The 23,118-nt window shown below is 40.6% G+C and overlaps 1 protein-coding gene across 1 annotated transcript in view; it reads left to right on the top strand.

The window, feature by feature from the left end:
- Positions 1-22,033, top strand: part of SLC49A4 (solute carrier family 49 member 4) — a 70,991-nt gene extending 48,958 nt beyond the window's left edge. The window contains exons 7-9 of the mRNA XM_030277155.4: positions 896-1,023; positions 11,250-11,432; positions 14,561-22,033. Of these exons, the coding sequence (XP_030133015.4) occupies positions 896-1,023; positions 11,250-11,432; positions 14,561-14,676 (427 nt within the window). The 3' untranslated portion in view covers positions 14,677-22,033. The remainder of the gene's footprint in view (positions 1-895; positions 1,024-11,249; positions 11,433-14,560) is intronic.
- The last annotated feature ends 1,085 nt before the right edge of the window (positions 22,034-23,118 follow it).

The raw sequence follows: 23,118 nt of genomic DNA, 5'->3' as shown, positions 1-23,118 counted from the left end.
AGTAGTTAGGTTGACATCCCCTCTGAAAAGAGCAGTTGCACTGATAATTATGCCACATGAGCCCGGCTCAAAAGCATTCTGTCTCCTTGAAAGAAAAAGGGGGGAAAAAAGATGAAAAAGGCAATTGTAGCATCAGGTGGTATAAATATCTAATTCCCTCTATATAACAGCCGGACTGCCCAAGGACTTGTGGGGTCCTCCTCCCCCAGTCTGTCATCAGGGTCTGTGTAGAAAAGGAGCAGCACCAAGCTTGTGGTTTCTGGAACCTTTCAACCCAAAACAGCCCTGACAGGGTGACCCTCTGTGTAAGGAGTTCCTTCCTTGTCTGAGCCACCACAAGCTTCACCACCAATGCATCCAAGGGTTCAGAAGCTGTTCCTTGTCATCTTCAACTAGGGATTCTTTGGACTTTTTTGGAGTTTTTCCATTTCCCACAGGAATGAATCTTGACACTTAACTATGTCTTGAATGAAACGTGGCAGCCTCCTCATATGCTAATGGAGCTCTGTGTCTGCCAAGGGAGACTGGCAAATGCTGACAAAACAGTGATGGAAGTAGTGGTGAGATATTGTGTCCAACAAATGTAGAAGGAAATAAAAAAACCTCTCCTCCAGTGTTTTCATTTGATGCCTTGAGAATTGCTTGAGAATTGTTCTGGTATAGTTGTTACTTTGTGACAGCTAAAAACCCCATGGCTCTTCAGCTAGACAGCTAGAAATATCACCATTCTATAAAAATACCTTTTTCTATTTCTGAAAATGAGAAAATACTTTTAAATTGTTTTTATAGTCTCCAAAATGTTTAATGATAATATACTCAATTAATTGTCAAGCATCACATTTAAATAATATGAAAATCAGCATTTGTACTGCTCTGATGTGTGTTTTTATTTTAGATTTGCAGATTTTATCAGGGGCATGCTGAAGTTCATACTGCTGCTGCTTTTATCTGGAGCAACATTAGCATCAACCTGGTTCACTCTCACCTGTCTAACTACTGTCACTCATCTGCCTTTAACCACAGGTATTGACAATGATTTTAATTCCTATTCTTTATAATTGATATTGCAGGCAAATATTTGCAGTCTTCAATATCTTATAACCTGGTTTGGTATCTTTAGTAATACAGTAGTTTTACTGAGACAAAAAAAAAAATTAGAAACTATTGAACCTGAAATATCTTCATTGCTTTGAATAACTCAATAAAAAGAATAAAAACTTGAAAAACCCAATAACAGGACCCCACACATTTAAATTTGATTTGGAAACTAAGTGTTTTTCTGAGTCCTTTGGAATAACCAAAGTGAGAAATAAATCAAGAAAAATCAGATGAATGAGAGTAGTGTTGCATATAAGAAAGAGTGACATGTCTGGGAATTTAGGTGTTTGAAACTTTCATTAGTTATTAGAAACACATGGTGCATTTCAAACCAAGGTGACCCATAGTGTTTTCAGCCATCTAAATCTGTCCCTGCACAGCGCTGTCCTCTTTTTTTGCACCTGCATGCAGGTTCAGGGAACTCTTCCAGCCCAAATTTAACTCAGCCTGTGCCTCAAAAAGACAGGAAAAAAAGCTGTTGGCAGGAGTGGGGGACAAGCTCAGAGGTCTAGTTGGGCTGCCAGCAAGCTGCACCCTTAGTTGAAAGCTAGCACTGCTTAGTTCTTAAAAATCTGTCCTTCACCTTATTATCTGCACCAAAGGATTGATCCACCTGTGATTCCAAGACCTTAAACAGAGTAGCAAGTTACAGTAAGACCTAAGCCATCAAGATTCAAAAATATATTTATTTAGTGAAGAATTCTATAAATCCATTTTAAATGAAGGGCCATCTCTGTTACAAGCAATTTATACATTCTAGGAGAAATTAAAACCTTTTTTGCCCATTTTTAATAAAAGAGTTTGATGGGGAGAGTAGTATGTAGAGTAGTGTTTTACTCAAATTAAGTTTGAGTTTCAGTAAGTGTCCTTGGTGCGCTGCAAATGTCAACTATAAACTAAAGTGGGTACAGCAGATTGAAATACACGATCAATTCAGGAGCAACACCATCTGGATGGATAGGTCAGATTTGTGCTTTATCTTGAAATTTCAATGCTTTCAAAAATTCTGCTTAAATAAAACATAATTTAATCAATAAACAAATCAAATTTCATGATGGCTGTTGTCATACTAAATGACTACACATTTCCATCAAATCTAAAATAAAAGCAATAAAAGCTTTTTTCTCATGCTTGCCTGCTTCATCACTACAAGCCTGCAGTAATGTAAATTTTTACAGTAACTCTGAATTGATGCAACAAGCCAAACACATAAATGACCCTTCAAGTCTATGCATAAGAATGAAGCAGAAACATTTCAAGAGGGAAAGTCATTATGCACGTACTCACCAGTGTTCCAAAACAAAACTGATGGAGCTCTCTCTGATTTTTTTTTTTTTTTTTTTTTGTAAAGAATTCGGCATGCAACATAGGTTCTATAAGAATTCTTATTTTTTATACCATATAATTGCATTGTGCTGGAATTTTTTTGGAAAGGTCGTCCACTGTCAGGACATAAGAGTAGGTAGGGTATTTGAGGTTTGATATATAGTGTCCTGAACTAGCACCCCTTGATTCAAATGCAGGGATTGGTTTGTACTTTTCATACTATTACCATTTCTCTTAAAATAGATGATTCCTTAGATTAAATTGTAATTATAGATCAAATTTTTCTGTCAGTGCTTTTCTTATATATGCCACTGTAAATACTGAACCCTTTTCTTTAAAACACAAGCTTGTTTTGAATAGAAGTGCCAAGAATGTGGTGCATTCCTCAGAAAAAAAAAAAAAAAAAGACAGTCTAAAACATCAGAGTCTAATGTGCAGCCAGAAAGTAAGATCTTTTTTTTTTCTTTTGTATAAATTTCACAGATATGTGGTGGGGGAAGGTTTGTATCAAGCTCTTCTCATTAAAGTTCTTAAAAAATAGATGTAATGTGCCTGTTCAATTTAGTTCCTTGTACACAGAAAAGCAGTGCTATATCATTATGAAATATGCTGTTATGGATGAAAACACACAAGCTATTTAAGCTAATTTATAGGACTTCATGCTAGATTATTCCTCAGTGTAATGATGCAACATGATGATGACCTCTGCATTCACAGTAATTGGGAGAAACGCTACATTTGAATTTATTTGGATTAACTTCTTTTTATTCTTCTCCTTTTAATTAAAAGTTTGAGATGTAGAGTGTATCAGACTAGAAAAATAGGAGGTCAAATGCAGGCTGTGGGCTGGCAGCTTTTAGAAGTGATTAGTGGTAGTTGGTACAGGTGGAAGTCACTCTGAATATCAGTGGGCAAGTGTTGACAGTGGACTGTCAAGTAGTTATTCTCTATGTGTTTTTTGTACAGCTTGAAGGTGTGCAGATCAAAAGCAGACATCATTGTGGGGCTTTTCCCTCATTCATCTTTTAAAAAAAAATTTGGTTGATTTTTTTTATCTAGTGTTCTCTTTTTTTCCTCTTTCTTTTATTTTCTTTATTTTCTTTAGTTTCTTTTTTTTTTTTTCCAGAAAAGGTCCATAAAATACTTTTTATTCCAGAGCCACTTTGCAGTCAACAGTGGACACCTGCTGCCAAAGGCAGGTTATGCAAGGCAGGTTTTGATGTTGGCAGAAGGTTCATAGGCTCCTGCACTTCCTCCTGGCCGGTGGCAAAGAGCACAAGTGTTGGGCTTGGCAGTGATGGATCTCAGTCCACACTTTCAGCCTTATTCTAATGTTGAGGCAGAGCAAGCAGGGTTCAAAACTGACATGGAAATTCGTGGGGGTGTACATTTGATCTTCCAGAGAGGTTTTCTCTTCTAACCGTGTGGCTCCCATTTTGGGAGGGACTTCCCCACCTCTCTTGGCCTGCCTCCAGTCAGGCTTTGCCCTACAAAGCCTCAGGTTCAGCAATACCTGGGAACTGCTGAAATATCCACATGACCTGAAGGATTGCTGGTACAGTTAAAAGGCAGCTCTTCCACAGGTCGGGACAGCCACTTTGGGGAGGAGACAAGACACCTTGTGGGAGCAAAGCTTTGTCCTGGTCCAGGTGTTGAGGCTTCACCACAGAAATAAAGGCTGGCTAGATGGCATCATCATTGGCTGCTCACCTGGCAGCTGCTTGATCCATGAATAAAGTTTGCATCTATAGGCAGACCCTGACAGTGGTTTCCCCAGGTCCAAACCCAGGCTTTTCCTTTAGCATGTGAATATTGGGTGACATAAGCTCATCTCCCTCTTCTGAAAACTCTCTGCTTGTCCCCCAGCCCCACCTGAGCAAACAGTAGGTGGAGGTGTTTTTATGGAAGCATATAAAAGATGAATTTGGCCAATTATTCACCCTAAAAGAAAAGGAAAAAAATCTCTAAATATTTTTTTCTAAAATACAAGCAAACCAAACCCTTATTTTAATTGGTGTTCTTTGTAGCAGTTTTAGTAATGTCTGCTTTAAATATTGGGGGAGGGAAGGTATTTGAACAAACAGTCACAGCAAAATATATTTTCCTCACCTTGTTTGTATAATATTCTCCTAATTTCTTTTAAATAGGCACAACATCATTTAAAGATATTTCCTCCAAAATATAATTATTTAGAATGGAGACCTTTAATGCAGTTATTAAAAATCAATGACTGCATTTGTGCTTTTAAATTATACTGTTTAGGATTGTTTGTGTTGAGTAATGCCTGCATTGCTTCATATTTGCATAATATGCTCCATTTTTTCTCCTCCCATGGAGGAAGACAAGTTTTGTGTCATTTGCTGACTTTTTAATGTAACTCCAAAAGATTTTCTAAAAAGTGTATTCAGAGTTGTATATATGAACTATAATAGCCAGTGTGGGGAAAAAAGAAAGCAAGGCAATAATGATACAGTGCCAGCTACTATATCATCTGTCTAAAACACCTCTCATCAGCTAATCACAGCTCTTTAAAAACCTTGATTCTGAAATTGGTTTATATTTTAAGCAAGCCTGAATTTTATTTTAAGAAATTTTAATTTTAATGTATATTATTTGTGTTTCAGTTTCTAAGACAATTTTATGTACACATTGAGCATTAAAATAGTTTTCTCCATTGAATTCTCAGTGCAGCTGCTGATCTGTTTCTCTTTGCCAAGTTCATTGTTAGTTTGCTTTGTACTGAACTTCATTATGTGAATTTATGTACAATGGGATACTTCGACCCAAAATAATTGCATAAGGCATTGTATTGCCAGTTTCAGTATCTTGCCACTTTGTATTGCTGGTAGGATCTCTGGATACAAATACTAGCATTTTCCAAAAATTGATATGCAACACTAGTTGCTTGCAGCTCAGATTGAATATTTTCAGTGTAGCATATCAAGAATATTCTTAATATTTATGAGCACATTCAGCAGAAGTTTGCTTTACAAAATCTTTTCTAGTGCTGCATGGTAGACACTGAATATGGTGGCAACTCCATAAGCTGATGACTGTATTTAGGTTAAGCAGCCCACGCTTTTATTTTCAGGTTCAACAGATTGGACATTGTAAACACATCTGTCTCACTGTCCTCGTCTATAAAGCACAGAAAAAGAGAGGTGTTAATAATATAAAACTGATTGGTTTATTATTCCAGTTTAATTTCTTGACTATAAACAAGATATGCTTGGTAAGTGTCAGGCAGGGGACCCCAGAGCATAAAACAGTGGCCTGAAAACATTAACCTGCTTAGGGCTTTGGGCAAATCATTACCCCAAATCCTGCTGTGCTTTTCTCACTCATTAGATGGGAATAAGGACCTTTGTTTTGCTGACAGCTTCTTTAACTTCACAAATAGAAGAGTGCTTAAAGAAGAACTAATTTAGGGGGTTATTTTCTTTTAAAAAACAGCGCTTAATAGTATACAGTGCTTGAAATTTGGGACGAGCATTTCAGGGATGAATATCTATGAATCCAGACACTTTAAATATCCATCAATAGCAAACCTCAAATATTGTGTAATTTCCAGCCCTCTCCTCTTTCATTTCTTGAGGCTTACTCAGTAATTTTTTCACTTCTTAGTTCTCCAAACCGAATGTTCTGCTTTCAAAGCAAGTTCTACTTGCTTTTCTCATGAGAAGAATGTAGAACAAATCAAATTTGATCAGATTTTTGTTTCTTTCAAAACTATATCATGAGATAGCAATTTGATCAGTGCGTGCTGGAATGGAAGTCCAGGCAATAAAACATATTGATGTTATAAATGTGCACTACAGAGACATCTTTCTTCTATTGTGTTTTTTCATTCCCATAAGTGAATTACAGTAAAATTTACTGTCTTACCTTAAGGGAGTCACATTTCTCATTGAAAAATTAAGGGTTACTTCTTCCATGACTTTTCTTACCATGGCCGGTAGCAAGAGTTAGATTATGGGGAGGTTTCATTCTACTTTAATGGACTTTGGATTTTGGCAGGAACTAACTTGAATTGCTCAAATTGGTCATGGGGATACTGAAGCACTGAAGTCAACAAAGCCTGCATCCACATGAGGCATTATGCTTTCACTTTGATGTTTGGAATACAGTTATAATGGGCACTGACAAAGTGCCCTAGATCTCCATAGGTTTTGCTTTAAATTGTGTGCTGCTTCCAAGAGAATATATTCCATTGTATTTACTCTCCTGTTTATCTATAAAATTTGTGTGAGTTTTGGCTGAGTGTGTCTCAGAAGAGAACTGTTACAAAATGCACAGAGTTCAAGAGATTCTGGCAGAAGACTTTGTAAGGAGATGCTGTACCACTTACTTGCACTTGATACAGCATTTCCTGTGTAAATTTATCTGAAAACTGTTTTTTTTTAAAGAAATGGTAATGTTTCATATTCTTTGTTAAAAATCAGCCAAGATACATGTGCCAGTGGTTGGTAAGAACTAGGCACATCAGTTGAGGTCCTTCCATCAATTTCATTTGGGTTTGGATCAGGCTCTGTAGTTATACATTTAGTGATGGTATAATTTAAGAGTAAATTGCTAAACATGTTGCAGAACATCCTGGAAGACTCTAGGAAATTGTTTGTATGTCAGGGATAGCTGAGTCTCCTTCTGCTGCATTGCAAGCTCATCTGAGGACACCAAGGCTGTCATTTAAATCACTTCCCTGTTTAAATTCCTAACTTCCCCCCCCCACCACCACTTTTTTTTTTTTTTTTTTTTTTTTAATTGGTAGAATGCTTTTGCCACAGCTTGTGGCTGGGAGAAGAGGAAGTATTTTTCTGGGATATGGACATATATTTGCCATCCAGTAGCTCAAGGCCTGTAGGAGATAAGTCAGTCAGGAACTTCCCATCTTGCCACTTTTTCTCCTCTTTCTGCCAAGCCACTGTATCACCATCAGTCCCAAGTCATCTAACTGGTAACATCTCTAGTGCTATTATCAAGGCACATTTTATTCCTTGCTTCCTTCCTGGCCAGCAGAATGAGTGTTGAGGGAATAGCAAGGGTTACCTCATACCTCAAACACGAACATGACATGATGAAACATGGCTTGAGCCTCCTGCTGCAGCAGCTCCTGCCAGTTCTCTGAAACAGCTGTGCTTTGGATGGGTTTTTTGCCTTTGCTGATCTTTTTGCAGTGGTCAGCCTGAGAAATAGCTGCTTAATGCACACAAACATCTTTTAAGCTATTTCAATTAATATAATGTTTTAAGAAACCTAGCCCAGTTCTATCATTGATGTCCATAGCTGCCATTGTCTTGGATACACAACTTTGCACATAACTTTATAGGCAATTAATTAATTCCTTTTCCTAAGAAAAAGTGATTTTTTTATAGTAGAAGCATGACACACTTCTCCAGTGTATGCCTATCCAAGTTACTTGTTATTCCTTAGGACATAATGTTAACTTCTTCGTGAATCATCTCTTTTTTTTTTTTCTTTTGTCAATGCTTTCAGATCCTTATATTCATTTCCAAGGACTGTCATTAAGATTGTCTTAATTGAAAGAACATTTGCTGTAACTTGAGCAGCTGTTCTTCTGCAGTATAAAATCGTGGTAATTGTTTGTGCTCGTTCAGCACAAGGTCTCTGTGAGGGAAGGCAAATGGTCCCTGTTCATAGGTGGTATCTCCCTGCTGTCCTGTCACCCATGAGCTGGAATATGAGACATGCTCTTTAGTGTGTGATGTAAAAAACAAAACCCACTTCTGAACTCCGATTTTACTTGTTTCTGGGACTTATTTTTCTAAAACTGTGTGTCTTATCTATGAGTTACTCTTTAGTAGACCAGTTGGATTTGTGACTCAGTTGCTAAATTACTGGAATAAGCTTATTCATATAGCATTCAGGATAACCCTGGCTGATTTACAGATGCATGAGATAAAAGCATTTTTAAATGTGCCGTTTAAAAAAGGCTTTCAGATGTGCACAGCTTCCTCATTTTCAGAGCTTTTTTTTTTGTCATTTTCCAATTAAAAGCTATAATTTCCATTAGATGTTAGAACTTAAATTGGCATCTCCTGGATGTTATATTCTGTCTGTCCTTTTGCTGTGACATTTCTGCTTATTAATTCCAAACATGTGTGTATGGGTTACCTCTACACTGACCTTGCTTTATCAGTACTGGTGTGATCTCAGCTGAGGTGCTGTCAGTGGTGCTCAGCTGGCAGTTCTGTGTGGACACACAAGGCAGGCAATACTTGGGGTGGCCAAAGGGTGATGATGCTGAAGCTGCTCTGCTGCTCTCAGTGTGGAAGTGTGAGATGTGTGCCAGTGGATGTGTTCCTGTGAGTGTCGTGACAAGAACTTTGAGGGTGTTTTTTCTGAGGTACAGAGTTACTGCCCTTGTTCACTTGTGGTCTGATCATCTTAGTACCTTGCAGTGAGTGGTGAGCAATGATGTAATTCAACTGGCATATTTTAAACTAGTAAATCTAGTTTGAAGGCTTCTTCTCATTTTAGTGAAACCTTGGCACCTACTGTCTTTAAATGGCTGCTAATTTTTGCTTTCATCTCAGTGACTCTATGTTTCTGGAAATTATATGTCTAGACATTGTCTCTGTTCAGAGACATGATTTCCCTTTCCTGTCTGTTGCTCCTTCTGGAAGATGTTTCAGCCCTCTTGCAGAGGTGCTGCTTCTGACACTCTGTTCACTGCTCCACTTTCCATGGTGCTGTTGTGGCTTGCAGCAGCTTCTCAACTATTTCCACTGTTTGAGTTTCTGATACAGAATTACAGCTGGGTGCCACCTTCTCTTCTTTGGGGGAGGTTCTGAAAATGTTCTCTAGAAATTATAAGTCTATCTATAGACATCTTCAACTGAGTGTAGTAATAAAGGGCAAATGTTCTTTTGTCCTAAGAGATTCTTCTATTTCATTTATGTGTTGGTCTCTCAAGCCAGAACAAAAATTTCAAACCACTGAGTGTGATTGGATATTCTGGCTACACCCAACAGCAGTTAGAGAGATTTAGATCAATATACAGCAGTGTTTGAAGTAAATGGGAGTTCAAAGAGTGTCTCATGAAACTTTAAATACTGGTGAGGACTTGCAGCAAAAATCTATGGATCTTATAACTAGGGAATCAGCTCTTCAGTGTTAGCTAGAGGAGCACATTGGGAAGAACATCCTAATACTGTATGGGGTTGTTTCTTTCCTCTCTGACAACTCCTGGACATATCTTGCAACAATTTCTTTGATTTATTCTGCAGTTTATGACAGGAGAATTCAAGAGTAGGAAAAGCTACCATGTTTTTTTTTTTGAGGGGGTTGGTTTTGTTTGGGTTTGCATGTGTTTGTTTGTTTTTCTTAACAGCTCAGAGTACTGTGGTATATTCAAAGGAGTGGGGCCAGCTGTCCCTCCTTTTTCCTGTCCAGACAAGTCCTCTGTTGAAAAATAAATGTCCTTGTGCCTTGGAAGCAAACCACATGAAATAGAGGATGCTTCTTAATCCCTTGATTTATTTTCCTTGCTTTTTTATATTTTAAAAAGCTGATTTAATTTTTTTTTAAGCTGAGCATTTCTTGCTTCCCAACGGTTTCTCAGTTGAAAGCTTGAGCAGTGCTTAACAAAAGATGAAGCAGAGCTATTTATGTTCTCCCCTTTTTAAGACAAGAGTGTAAATTAAACTGAAATATGTACACATATATGTAGTTATATGAAAAAAAAAAAATCTAAGGATTTTGTACCATAGACTCTTTTCACTGCAGAGAAAAGGCACTATAAATAATTTACCTTTGTCTTCATAACACTTTTGTATCTGAATTTTTTTCTTTATGTTTCCTTAGTATTTTGGTGGGAGCCTCAGAAGTTATCCCAGAGTTTTCTGATTATTTAAAGCCTTCTGATAATTTCCTTCTTCTTTTCACTTGGTCAGTAACCTCGGGTTATTGAGGTTACAAGTCAGGAAATCTCTGTCCAAGACAGCGCTAAGAAAAAAACTTACTTAAATTTCTCAATAGATACTAAATTTTACTGAAGTTTTGTGGGGTTTTTTTAGTCCAGAAATAGCTATAATAAATTCACTAAATGCTAATATAAGTATATTAAGTTCCGTATTAAGTACTGTGAAGTATTTGGCAGAAATTGTAGAACAAAATAGCTCAGGTTGCTGAAGAAATGTTACATTTTTCTGTTGGTTTGGCCAAGAAAAACAATTTGTTGTACAGCAGCAAATAATCTGTATTATCAAATCTGTCCCGTTCCTGTCAGGAGCTGGGTGCCCTTCATTTCCTTTTGAAGCCAGAAGGGATTCAACATGTTGCAGCTCAGGCTGTGCTGAATACTAATGTCTTGATAGCTGGTAGATCATTAGTATTTATTTGTAAAATGGAAGCAAAATTAGTTTTGACCTTTAGAGCTAAGTCAAAAGTTTAATCCATGTCCACTTCCAATTTGGTGCATTAATTACTCCCTGTCCTAATTGTATGTAGGACAATATTTTCTGTTTGTTTCGGAGGTAAATTAAACTGTAGGTGATGCTTTGCATTCATAATTTTGTTGTTTGTTTTACATACAAGTGAAGTCCAAATCACTGAATGTATCTTCATGGATTCTGTTTAAATAAATAGATAAATAAATCAATCCGTATTTCTGATTTTTTTTTTTCACAAATGAATGCATGCATTCTTCCTAAAGTTAGTGGGATGTGATGTTCTTTTTCATACACAGAGGATAAAAAAAAAATTATGCATTTTTTGGTTATTCAAATATTAGTATTCTTGGCAGCTCTGAATAGGAGGGGAAAACACCAGCATGAAATTAATAACTGTTTTTGTTTCTGTCATAGCTACACTGTACACATCCTGCATTTTGCTGGGTATATTCCTCAACAGCAGCGTACCAATATTCTTTGAGCTCTTTGTGGAGACAGTCTATCCTGTTCCAGAAGGAATAAGCTGTGGAGTTGTCACCTTTTTGAGCAATGTGTTCATGGGAGTGCTCTTGTTTTTCCTCACATTTTACCATACAGGTAAGAAACGTAAGCCACTTGAAAAACTTAATACTCCTTAAGGACATACCTTTGTCAGTAAAAGGAAGAATTTGCACGTACAATTTCTGTTAATAACCAAATGTTTGAATCCAAGCAAGGGCAGCAAGGAAGGAGAATTTTAATTATTCTTTTATATATGCATGCTTATAAAAATGAAATTTCTTAGGTGCAGGATAATTCTCCTTGAATTTGCTGTAGCCAGAAACCACCAAGGTACACACTGTCATCATATTTTATAAAGGCCTGGGTAATGTGACCATTAATAATGTTTGTACCTATGGGTGTTGAGCACCACAGTAAAACTCACCCAATCTCATGCTCTTGGGTAGAGCTGTGTTGCCCAGGAGGGGCAGAGCAGAAATGACCCATTTAAAGCCAGCTCTGATCAGCCCAAAAACAGAACAGGCATTCCTTTGGGTGGCCTAATCCAGCTCTGCAGGATTTCACTTCATGTTTTTGTCAATTCATTCAGACCTTCTCATCTCTCAAGTATTATTTGCTTCCTCCTAACTCATAATCATAACTTAAAACTTGCTGTTTAGTAGACTATAATACATACTATTACTCTAAGCTGTAAAATAAGAACCCAGCTTGCTTTCAAAGGGAAATGGTCTTTTTTCATGGTTTTCAAAGATGCATAATTTTTTCTTTGTATTTTGTCATTATGGTAAACATTTACTTCACGGTGTAATATTTGTAAACCATTAGAAAATGTGAGTTTGTGTGTATTATTACTTCTTAAGATGTTGTATTTTATAACTAAGAGGAGAGTGACAAATTTCAGATTGAATTCTGCTATAGCTTATCAAGGTTTCAACCTGGGGCAAATTTTCAACATGGTTTGTCTTTCTGCCAAGAAATTGCTAGCAGGATGACAACCTTGTTCCAAATTGTGGTCTTTGAACACAAACGGAGAGAAATTTTAAAATTTTTTTTAATACTGATGATGAACTGTATCATTGTAAAATCTGAATGCCATCTGGACTAGCCTTGGGTGGTGTGAGAGCTAGTCTTTACATTTTAAAGTATACTTTTGATATTAATTGGTGTGAACTCTGTTCACACATACTGTTGTTTCTGACATCTCTACCTGAGCTGGAAAGATGACACAGAATGTTCAGAGAATTTTTTCAGTGTTTGGCATTACATAATAAATGAGGATGGGGATATGGTGTCTCACTTCTGATGAAAGAACTACAATAGAGTGGACTCATTACCCCACAAATAGGATATTCGGGACCATTTTTTGTCACTCATGTTTCGTTCCCTACGAGATACCAGTAAATGCAGGTTAGCATAAACCTGAAATTGGTATACCCCTACATTTAAAATACTTTCCCTATTTCTTCAAAAGGAAGGAAAATAAAGTAATTTGTGCTTAGGAAAATCCATTCTTTGACAGAAAGTATGAGAGAGTGTGTGGTCACCAGGGGGGATCAGTGCCAGGGGTGCTATTGGCTCCTCTGATTAAAAAAATCCGTCAGAAGGTAGATAATGATCTTAATCATTTGCTTTCATTTGATTCAAATACATCCTGTAATGGCATTTAAGAAGCTTACAGATAAATCAGAACTCAGTCAAATTCATCTTGTTCCCTTGGTCTTTCCTTTTAGGCCAAATAATCTTTCAGTAGTTTTCATTCCAATTTCTCTTTTTCTCCTTGTACTGATATTACAAATGCTGAGAAGAGCCCAAACCCTGGAAGATTTCCAGTGTGCTGAAGATTTTGGTTCAGCTAGCAGAGTGGGGATGTAAACCTTCCTAAAGCTCAGCCTTGCTGCTAGTGCTGTGCCCCAAAGCTGCAGCCTCTGGATGAGGTTTCCTTTGTCTTTTCTGCAGAGGTATCCAAGGGAAAAACAAAAGGAAACTGACCCTTGGCTTCACATGATTGATGCGTCCCCTGCATCACCAGTGCTGTCACAAATTCTAGATCAAAAAAGACATGAAGCATTCCCAAGTTAAATTGCATATTTTAGGATATTTGAGTTAAAATCAGTTTAATTCAATTAAGGAGGAATGTGTTAAGAAAAATAATAGCAAAGCATTTGCCTGTTGACTTCTGGCATCACATAAGTCTTGTCCAAGCCTAGGAAATTTTTACTATGGTTTTAATAATACTACTGCCTAAACAAATCCATAAGGGTTTTTGGAGGATCAGAGAGAATGTTGTTGAAAGTTGCTGGTTTTGAAAGGTTGATTTTTCAGGCTTTCTGACTTTTGCTTTTGCCTTGTTTAAAATAAATCATGCTTTTTCTTTCAGCAATATAAATTTCAGATTTAAGAAAGTAGCAATGATGAAGCCTTGATTTTAATTAACACTTGCCCTGGAGGTAGAGTTTAGATTCTGTAAAATTAAATAATAATAAGAGTAATAATAATAATGGAAAATTTGGAAAAAAAACAGTAAAAAGCTATCCAGTTAAATGAATGTTTCTTTAGTAAATTGACACATGTAGAAAAAAAAATTGTGTTGTACTTGTTTCAAAAAAAAAAAAGCGAATCAAACTGCTAATTATTAGTCAAATATCAGATGATAGGATTTCTTGAGTACAGGACACAGACTTTTAAGAGCAGTATGTTATGTTGAACAGCTGGAAAGAGGCTTCCAAGGACCTGTTTCTTGCAATGACATTTAAATTGAATTGATCCTATTATGCACAAGTTTCTTCTGAGGAATTGGTTTTCCCTCCTTATACAATGTAGCAGTTGTGATTCAAAATCAAACCCAGTTTTTTCCTATGCTTTTAATTTTAGTTCTCAATCCATAGAAATCAAGGGACTAACGAGCACAGTCTTTGGAAGTTGTTTATTCTCCATTAGCAATGATAGATTTTGCTTTTTTTTTTCCCTGTTCTCTTCATTGGCGGGTTGAATAAGGAGGATTTACATTAGCTGGAGGCATTGGTTATAAATATATGTAAGTTAAGGTGTCCATGGAGAAGGCTCACAGACCAAGTTGACCATCGATCCATCGATCGATCAGAAGCTGTCAGGATTTTGTCCAAACACAGTGATTTCCTTCCAACCTGCCATCAGTCCAAGCTTTGGTCTCTTTAAACACAGAACATGTTTGCTAACTGAGGCTGGGTCTCTGTTCTGCTTTACAGAGTTTTCCTGGTTCAACTGGTGCCTGCCAGGGTCGTGTCTGCTCAGCCTGCTCCTCATCCTGTGCTTCCGCGAGTCCTACGACAGACTCTATCTCGACGTCGTCGTCTCCGTGTGATCACCCTGCACTGGTGAGGGCTCGGAAGAGACTGGAAGTCGGCTTTGCAGTCTGCACATCTGCCTGGATTTGCACAGCTGAATAGCAGAAAAACAAAAAATTGCAAGACTTAATCGTGGCTTTATTTAGAGAGGGTGAGGGATGGGTCGTTCTTATGTTCAAGACCATCTTGATTTGCCATAAATGTGGAACTGGAGTGGTGATGGTGGCACCAAAATGCACAAAGAGAATCTCTCTGCTGTCCAGGTCCCTGTGCAGGGCTGGGGCTCTCTGTTGAAGAGGCTGTTGATGTAGCAGTGAGGTGTATGTTGTGTGTGCGTGTGTGCCTGTGTGCTGACTCACGGTTATACGCACCAGGGTACCAGTAATCTTCAGAGTCTTCTATCAGAATGAAAATAGGGAATAATCTTAACAAAAGGAAAAAAAAAATAAGAAAAGAAAGCAAAAATATTTTCAAGATCTCTTTAAAATCACTAGTCATTTTTATATTGAATGTTCATTAAACAGTTAAGCTAATATGATTTGGTGCTTTACACTACATTTACATTCTAATAAAATGGGTTCTGATATAAGACACTGGTACCAGGGTTTTTAGCCATACTAAATATCCCAAATAATCCTTGCAGTTATATTAGAGGTGTTTGTTACCACCCTGGAGCACAAGTAAACAATAGCTTTAGCTGCCACTGAATCCCAACCTGCACCCACGGTCATTTCTGAAATGTCACCATGGTTCCGTATGTCCTGAATATGGAGCATCTGTGGTGTACTGGAGTGTCACTCTAGGTAAATGTGGCTGTTCTAAAGGCCACCATTGTGTCACCTTTCCATCCTCCATCTCCAGTACTGCCTTTTTTACTGTTTGTGCCACTGAATACTGTGGGTGTGGATGTCGGAGTCCTGCTAGTTCTCTCCTGATACTCTAAGGCGTGTGTGGTTTTAGGATTAGTTTATGACTGAGGGTGCCTAAACAATATTGCTTGTAACCCAAGTCTGGAGAAATCACTGTTTCCTAAAAAACCCTTTCTAGTTTAGGAGATGCATCATTGATGGCGAAATGACAATGAGTTTGACAATGAGTAACTCACAAGTTCTGGCATAATATGGGAAATTAATGCCAGCTCTTTTTATCAGTACTAATTTGTGGTCATTCTGGCCCTTACTTGAACATAAATATTAAAGACACTTTGAACAGTTTTTTAACTCAATTTTTAAACCTGCTAATGATTTCTTAATTATTTCTTAGATTTCAGTTCAGCATAATTTAAAATATTTCCGTGTGTGTGTGTGTGTTCTGTGCTTTGTGTTACAGGGGTGTGTTTGTGTGTATGGGGGCGTGCATATTTATATAAATGTATACACAAATAAAACTTATATATATAAGAGATACATATATATATATATATATATATATATATATATAAGTTGTGCAAGGGTATGTGTTTCCCTAGGTTTACTCCAGGTGATCCTGTCTGGGGAAGGTGATGTGCCCTTGTTTGTAACCAAGCCAGTCACTGCCGTGAGTGGGGATGCCTTGTGCACAGTCTGCGACAGGGATTCTTTTCAGGGAATGATTTCCTGTCGTGGCAGTTCTGTGGCAGGGGTTGGGTGCACGTGTTGGAGGAGGCTCTGCATCTCTAGAAGTTGAATCAAGCACCCTCTGCTCCTGTGTGGGGCTCTTCTTTGCCCCTGGGGCAACACCAACATGGTAAGCTCACTCAAATAACCCAGAACTACCTTACTACCTTCCAGACATGGATCTGTTCCTTCTGCCTGCTCTCCTTTTGCAGAGAGAATACACCTCTAAGACTTAACTCAGGAGTGTATCTGTGCAGTAAAATAAAACAAGCTGTTCCCTGCTTTTGTTTTCAGAGCAATTAATGTATTTACTGTAGTAACTGAAAATGGATTTAGCTCATTGCCTGTATCAGCTGTAAATAGTCTTTCCTGTCTTGAAGCAGGCTCTTTGTGGTAGTGGAGCTAACCTGCATAGGGAAAATGAAATTGGTCCAACCAGCTCATTCAGATCCACTGGCATCATCCCTTACTTTCTAGATGAGTGGTGTTAACAGTCCAGCTTCTTTTTACTACATTTTAGTGCCTGAATTAGTTTCAGCATCCAGTAGCTGCTGCTACCTATTGTCTTCTGAAACCAAGGATCGTTTGCCAGGAGTCTGGAGTTTCATTGTCATGGCAGAACTGCAAGCTGGGATGGCTCTTCAGAGCTCTGTTTCTGCAATTTGCAGTAGCTATATAAAGATTAAAATTGCTCAACTTAGGCACTGTCCTGAGTGACAGATTTCTGATTCTTTCACTGTCCTGACTATTTTAGGATGGAGAAGCATTTTACACAGTATTCAGACTATTACCTACTCTTCCTCTGTTCCAGAAGCCATCAAACAATTCAAAATATTTGTCAGTGCTTCTGGATGCAGGCTCTCTGTAGTCAAGGGAAAAGAGTGAACCTCTTGTTTTAAAGCCTGTTGGTTGTTTCTCTGAGTCAGTGTGAATGGCTCACTGTGACTCTGATGCTTTGGTATCTGTTTCTCTGTGTGGTGGGTTGACTGTGGGTGGACACCACGTGCCCACCAAAGCCACTCTGTCTTTGCCCTCCTCATCTGGGCAGGGAGAAAATACAATGGAAAGCTCATGAGTTGAGGTGAGAACAGGGAGAGGTCACTCACCAGTGACCACCACGGGCAAGACAGACTCAACTTGGGGAAACTAGTTTAGTTTACTAGCAATCATACCACAGTAGGAGAATGAGAAATAAAACCTAATCTTGAAAACACCTTCCCCCCATCTCCTTCTTTCCAAGTTTAACTTGTGGTTTTTTCTCCCCCCTCCCCTCAGCAGCACAGGGGGACAAGGAATGGGGGCTGTGGTCAGAGCATCACACATCTCATCCCCTAAGGACTCCTCACATTCTTCCCCTGCTCCAGCATGGGGTCCCTCCCAGGAGAGACAGTCCTCCACAAATCTCTCCATTGTGGGCAAAGAACTCAGAACAATCCTGCCAGCAAACCTGCTCCAGTCTGGGCTCCTCTCTCCATCGTGCCACAGCTCCTGCCAGGAGTCTGCTCCAGAAGGTTGCCCACAGCCTCCTTTGGGCATCCAGCTGCAGGCATTGGGTTCTCACAGGCTGCAGGGGAATCTCTGCACTGACCTAGGTACCTACAGAGCTGCTGCTCTCTCCAGCTGTGCAGTAACTTCCTTTCCCTTCCTAATCTGTTATCCCAGAGGTGTTACCACCGTGGCTGATGGGTTCAGCCTTGGCCAGTGCCCGTGCTCCATTTGGAGCCTGGCTGGTGTTGGCTCTGTCACTCTTGGGGAAGCTCCCAGCTGCTTCTCATGGACACCACCCCTGCAGCCCCTCACTGCCAAAGCCTTGCCATGCAGAGCCTGTGCTCTGTGTCTGCCTGGCACTGCAGTGTGCTCTGAGTTACAGTCATCAGCGCCCCTGCACTGAAGCAGGGGCTGGGCAGGGCTGGGCAGCCCAGCCAGGCCCTGCTGGAAACCTGCATGGGGTTCACAGGCACCACTCTGCAGTCAGGGCTCAACCCGAGTTCCCAGCAACTCTCATGCTGAAAGTCAAAGGATTGCTCCAGTACTTAAAGTTGTGCAGGACATGGCTGCATTCCACACACAGTGTTCAGGTTTAGGATTTTATTAGATTAGCAAGTCTGGCTCAGGATGGAGGTGAGGATTTTAAAAGTGCTTGCTGAGATCTCTGAAAAACATTTTATCCCCATCTGTGCTCCACAGCAGCATCCTTCTGTGGATGTCCAGTCCATGTCACGTCAGTAACAAAACCCATAGAAATTTTTTGGATAAGCATTACCACTTGGTCTACCCTTGTTTGGATTTAGCAAGAGTCCAAGCTGCCAGGCTGCCTGCACTTCATTGGGAGTTTGAGTTTGAAGCACAGGGGGAGCCCTTAGCAGTGCAGATGCAATTAGCAGTAGTGCAGAATAGGCTCAAAACAGTTGATATTTTTCTTAATAATGAAAGTTCAAAGACTCTCTAACTTGGGCAGTGCCAGCACTGGCTGCTGCGTGGCCTGTGCCTAGCCAGCAGAGGAAGGCACCCTGAGAAGCCCTGGAATATTCTTCTCTTTGTGGCCTGTAAGTTCACACCCTGAAGAACCTCTTCCCCAGCAGTGCTGAGCCCCTTAACACAGGTAATGGTGCTGTGGTTTGTAATGGGAATGCTGGGAGAGCTGCTCCATGGGGACCACTCTCTCCTAATGGTTCATTGCAAACACAGGCTGCTCCTCAGGTTTGTTTGGCTCAGTGACACCCTCGGTTCAGCTTCCAGTGCTGCTGGCTCTCCTCCTGAGCTCTGGAGCTGTCTGCTCATGGGGAGGCTCAGGATTAGAAAATGCAGGCTCCACTTACAGCACTGGTTCCTGTCTCTGGTCACTGCTGTTACTCATTTACTTCCTCTGGCATCCTTTGCCCTCCCTTGGGGCTGCCTGCTCCCCTGAGCTGGAGGTGTGGAGAAGAGATTCCTTGCTTCCAGAGCAATTTTACAGGGAAGGGTTGGCTGACCATGTACTTAATGTATATAAGAATAAGGATCCTTTTTGAGAAAATCATGCCAGTTGGAATAAAGTGCAGACCCAAAGGATTCTGCACATACCATGAACAGATATCTGTTACAAACAGACTGTAATTTACCTGAAACCTATGATTTTCGCTCCCACACCTAGAGAGGCCAAGCAGATGGGCACCCTGTGTGTCAGGTATTCAGTCTCACAGCATCACAATTATTCCCAACATCTGACAGAGCTGAAAGGAGTGGGAGTGGGACGTCTTGAAGCTTGGAGTGGGTTAGAAAATCCCAGACTCTGTCAGTGTTTGTAATGGGAACTTGGGGAAAGCAACAGGTTGGATTGAGTAACAAGAAGTGCCCAGTTCCAGGGGACATTTCATCACAAAAATATTCCATTGGACTGATGAAGTCCATATGCAATTTGAAATTTTGTGGCGACAGGGATGTTAATCCCAGCAAGTGACTGCGTGGCCTTGCACTGCAACATAAACAAGCTGCATTGATTGATGTGCATGTATTGGCTGTTACAAGAATGGGAAATGTGATTTAATTGTCAGGAGTGACTGAAATATGAATGGGAATTACAGTTTGCACAGTGGATATAAGTGCTCTGTAATGGTGTGACAGCAGGGCTCTAATTGTTCATTTCTTTTGTTGGGTCACTTGCAAATTAGTAAGTATCTCTGACAAAGGCATTTTTCTGTCTCATTAGTTTTGAGGAGGTTCCTTTTATACTCTAAGTACAGACCATTGTAATAACTTGGCAACACAACTGCTACACCGTGTGGAAACCTACACCAGTTCTGGGTATTGAGCTGGTATTTGATGTTGGTGCTGCCATTCTCAGGGTTGTCAAAGCACCATGTGTCAAGAACAGGGATGTGGGGTGTGCAAGGAGCTGTGTGTGGATGCACAGTTGTGCCAACCCTGCCAAAACACACAAGACCTTTGTCACCTTCCGTGGGTCCCAGCATTCCAGCTGTGGGGGGAGAAGGGGGAAATGCTGCCTTGTGGCTGCTGCCTCCTTTTCATCAGGGAGAGCCAGGCAGCCTCCAGGTTCCCTGCTTCACCTGAGGGGATCATCACCATCAACACAGACTCCATTTCACTGCCCTGCAGCCGTGACTGCTGCCAGGTGGGCTGTGGGTGGCACAGGAATATCTGCCTTGCTTCCTCCAGGAGTGCAACTTCAGCTGGCAGAGAATTGCCCCAGAGCAGGCACAGCCACAGTGAAGTCAGAAAAAGATGTCAATCTGCTCACAATTTTTGCAGTTTGTGTTTCAAGATGAAACTAATAAATAAAGGGAGAAATGTAACTCTCTCCAAAGTTTTGACAAGGAAAAGCAAATATTTGCACAGATGGGCTGGCTGCTGCCAATTACTTGGGACTGCAAAGTTTTTGGATCAATTCATGCCCCCTGCAGCCCCAGCACTGTTTCTTCACTGCTCAGGCCCAGCAGCACCGTGGGAAGCTTCAAGCCCTGGTGGAGGGCAGGGACTGGAGCACAGAGGAAGAAGGGAAGGGCTGAACCAGGATGCCCAGGAGGGGGGATGTTGGGCACCTGGGCTATTTGCACATGAGGGGCATCCACTTCAGCCCAGTTGTTTCAGAATCTCATTTTTTCCTTCATCAAGGATGAGTTTTGGACCTTCATTTTCTGTTGGTGATGAGATTTGTGCCACGGGGTCAGGGATGGCTGTGGTGGTGGCACATGATGTAGAGGTGTTGGTTTTCCAGGGTGCAGCAGGGAAGGCAGCTGGGACTTGCTCTCTGCTTTTCTCTGCACGGTCTCTCTCCCCAGTGGCTTCCTCTATGTGATTTATCTGCTTGGTGCATCTGGACAGACTCACTGCACTCACTTTGTGTTGCTACATGAAGACAACACCAGCAGCAAAACCTCTTTATGGGAAGATTTTCCCTTCAGGCTGAGGCCACTTCTCCAACCTTAGTCCACGTGTTTGTCAAAGCCACAACAACCCCAAGCTCATGTTTTTCTTCAGAGGGGATGTGCAGGTTTGTGTGGGACAAGTCAGGGGGCTTGGGGAAGGATTGCTTGGGGCTTGAGGTGCCCACCCATACCAGGGGAGGGGGATGCTCCATGTCCCTCCCCAGCAGGGACACCCTGAATGCAATGTAGAGTTGTGTTCCCTGACCCTTCCCTGCCCACAGCTCTTCTGTGTGCTCTGACCTTTCTGCTGTCAGCTGGGCTGGGCCAGCCCAGCAGAGCTGCAGGGTGTCCCCATGGGCAGCTTGTCATCAGCTCTTGCTCCCGTGGGACAATGATGCATTTTCCAGATATATTTATTTTATCTGCTTATGATATTGGCTAGATTAAAATCTCTTTTCCCCTACCATGTTTAATGTCTTCCACTGCATTTTAGAAAGAAGTACTTGATAAGGTCATAAAAGCAGCTTTAGATTATGGGACACACCTAACAGTTGGGGTTTTTTGAACTGCATGAACATATGGGGAAGGAAGAGGGTTTTACATGTTGGAGAGCATCTTTGTAAACTATCCTCAACTTGTAAGACTGTTCAGTTTTACTGGAGTTTGTATGCATTTTACTTTTATAATTTTTTAAGTGATTTGATAGAATTTTATTTTAGGGCAAATTCTACATTTTGTATGCAATATTCCGATGTGGTGTATTTTTATTTTTTAGAAAATAATGTTGAAACCACTATATACTTGTCAATGTAACATATCCAGTGTGTAATTTCTATTTAAAACTGGACTCTGAAGTGCGTGTTATTTTACGTACTGGTTGTTGCACATTAAAGAGGTTACTCAGTTTGCTGCCATCACTGTTCATCACTTCCAAGAAAGCACAAGGGAGTAGTTTATTTCTGCCATAACTACGAAATGGAGGTTGTTTAGTCTAAATGAATGTAGCCTCATCCAGTCTCCCAGCCCAGCTAATGAAAGATTTCCATGGCTTTCCCGGAGGTTTTGGGGTGGTGGTCTGGCACTGCCTGCACCCCTCGGTGTGCTCCAGCAGGGAGGGGACAGAGGGAGGGAAGGGCCTGGCAGGGGTGGCAGTCTCTGCATCCCCACCCCATCATCACAGCTCTGATTTCACACCCTGATTCCCCCAGGCTCAGGGCTCAGGATGCTGCAGGCCAGCTGATTTTGCTGGCTCCCATCATCGCTGTCTCTGCTGGGCTTTTAGAAAGGAGACCCTTTGTAAGAACCTTCCTTGTGTTTATCCTGCATTTAATTGAAGCAGTCCCAACCCTTGTTTATTTTCTAGGACCAGCTCTTCAAGAATGGCCTGACCACTTATCAGGGCAAATTTAAAACAGCCTCACATCCTATTAGGGCTGGGAAGAAATCTGTCAACTCTCATGTCGTGGAATATCTGGGCCCCACTATTCTTAGCAACAGTCTCTTTCCAGGCTATATATGGGAGCTTAAAGGGCCTCTAATGATACAGTTCCCAGTTGTATTTATCTTTGCAGTGTTATAGAAATCTCCATCCTTAGGGGGATGAGAACTGAGGATCCGTCTCAGAGCCCTGATGTAGTTTTGTGTGTTGATGAAGTCCCTGTGCTCGTTCTTTCTCAGGTTTTTTTCCTATTTTCTGTTTTATCTTTGCTGTTGTTGAAGTCTGCTCTTTCCCTGGCACATAAATGACATTTATTCTGTCTTTCCTGAGTGTGCTGGGTGCTGGCATCTCCCTCTTTGACTGTGCTGCAGTTGCACATGGGGGAGCAGCTGGGCTGGGGCCAGCTGGTGGAAAGCTCTTGGTGCTGTGCCCAGATGTGCCCAGATGTGGGTGAGCTCTCACAGATACCTCATGTCTTAACAGCCGTGGGACCAGCAGAGGCTGGGGGAAAGGTTGGGGCCACTTGTAAACGCTGGGTCTGTGTGTTTTGGTATCTTTGGG

Source organism: Taeniopygia guttata, chromosome 7, assembly GCF_048771995.1.
Source record: "Taeniopygia guttata chromosome 7, bTaeGut7.mat, whole genome shotgun sequence".
Classification (NCBI taxonomy): domain Eukaryota; kingdom Metazoa; phylum Chordata; class Aves; order Passeriformes; family Estrildidae; genus Taeniopygia; species Taeniopygia guttata.
Note: the sequence above shows the minus strand (reverse complement) of the source record. Positions and strands in the feature narration are given on the sequence as shown.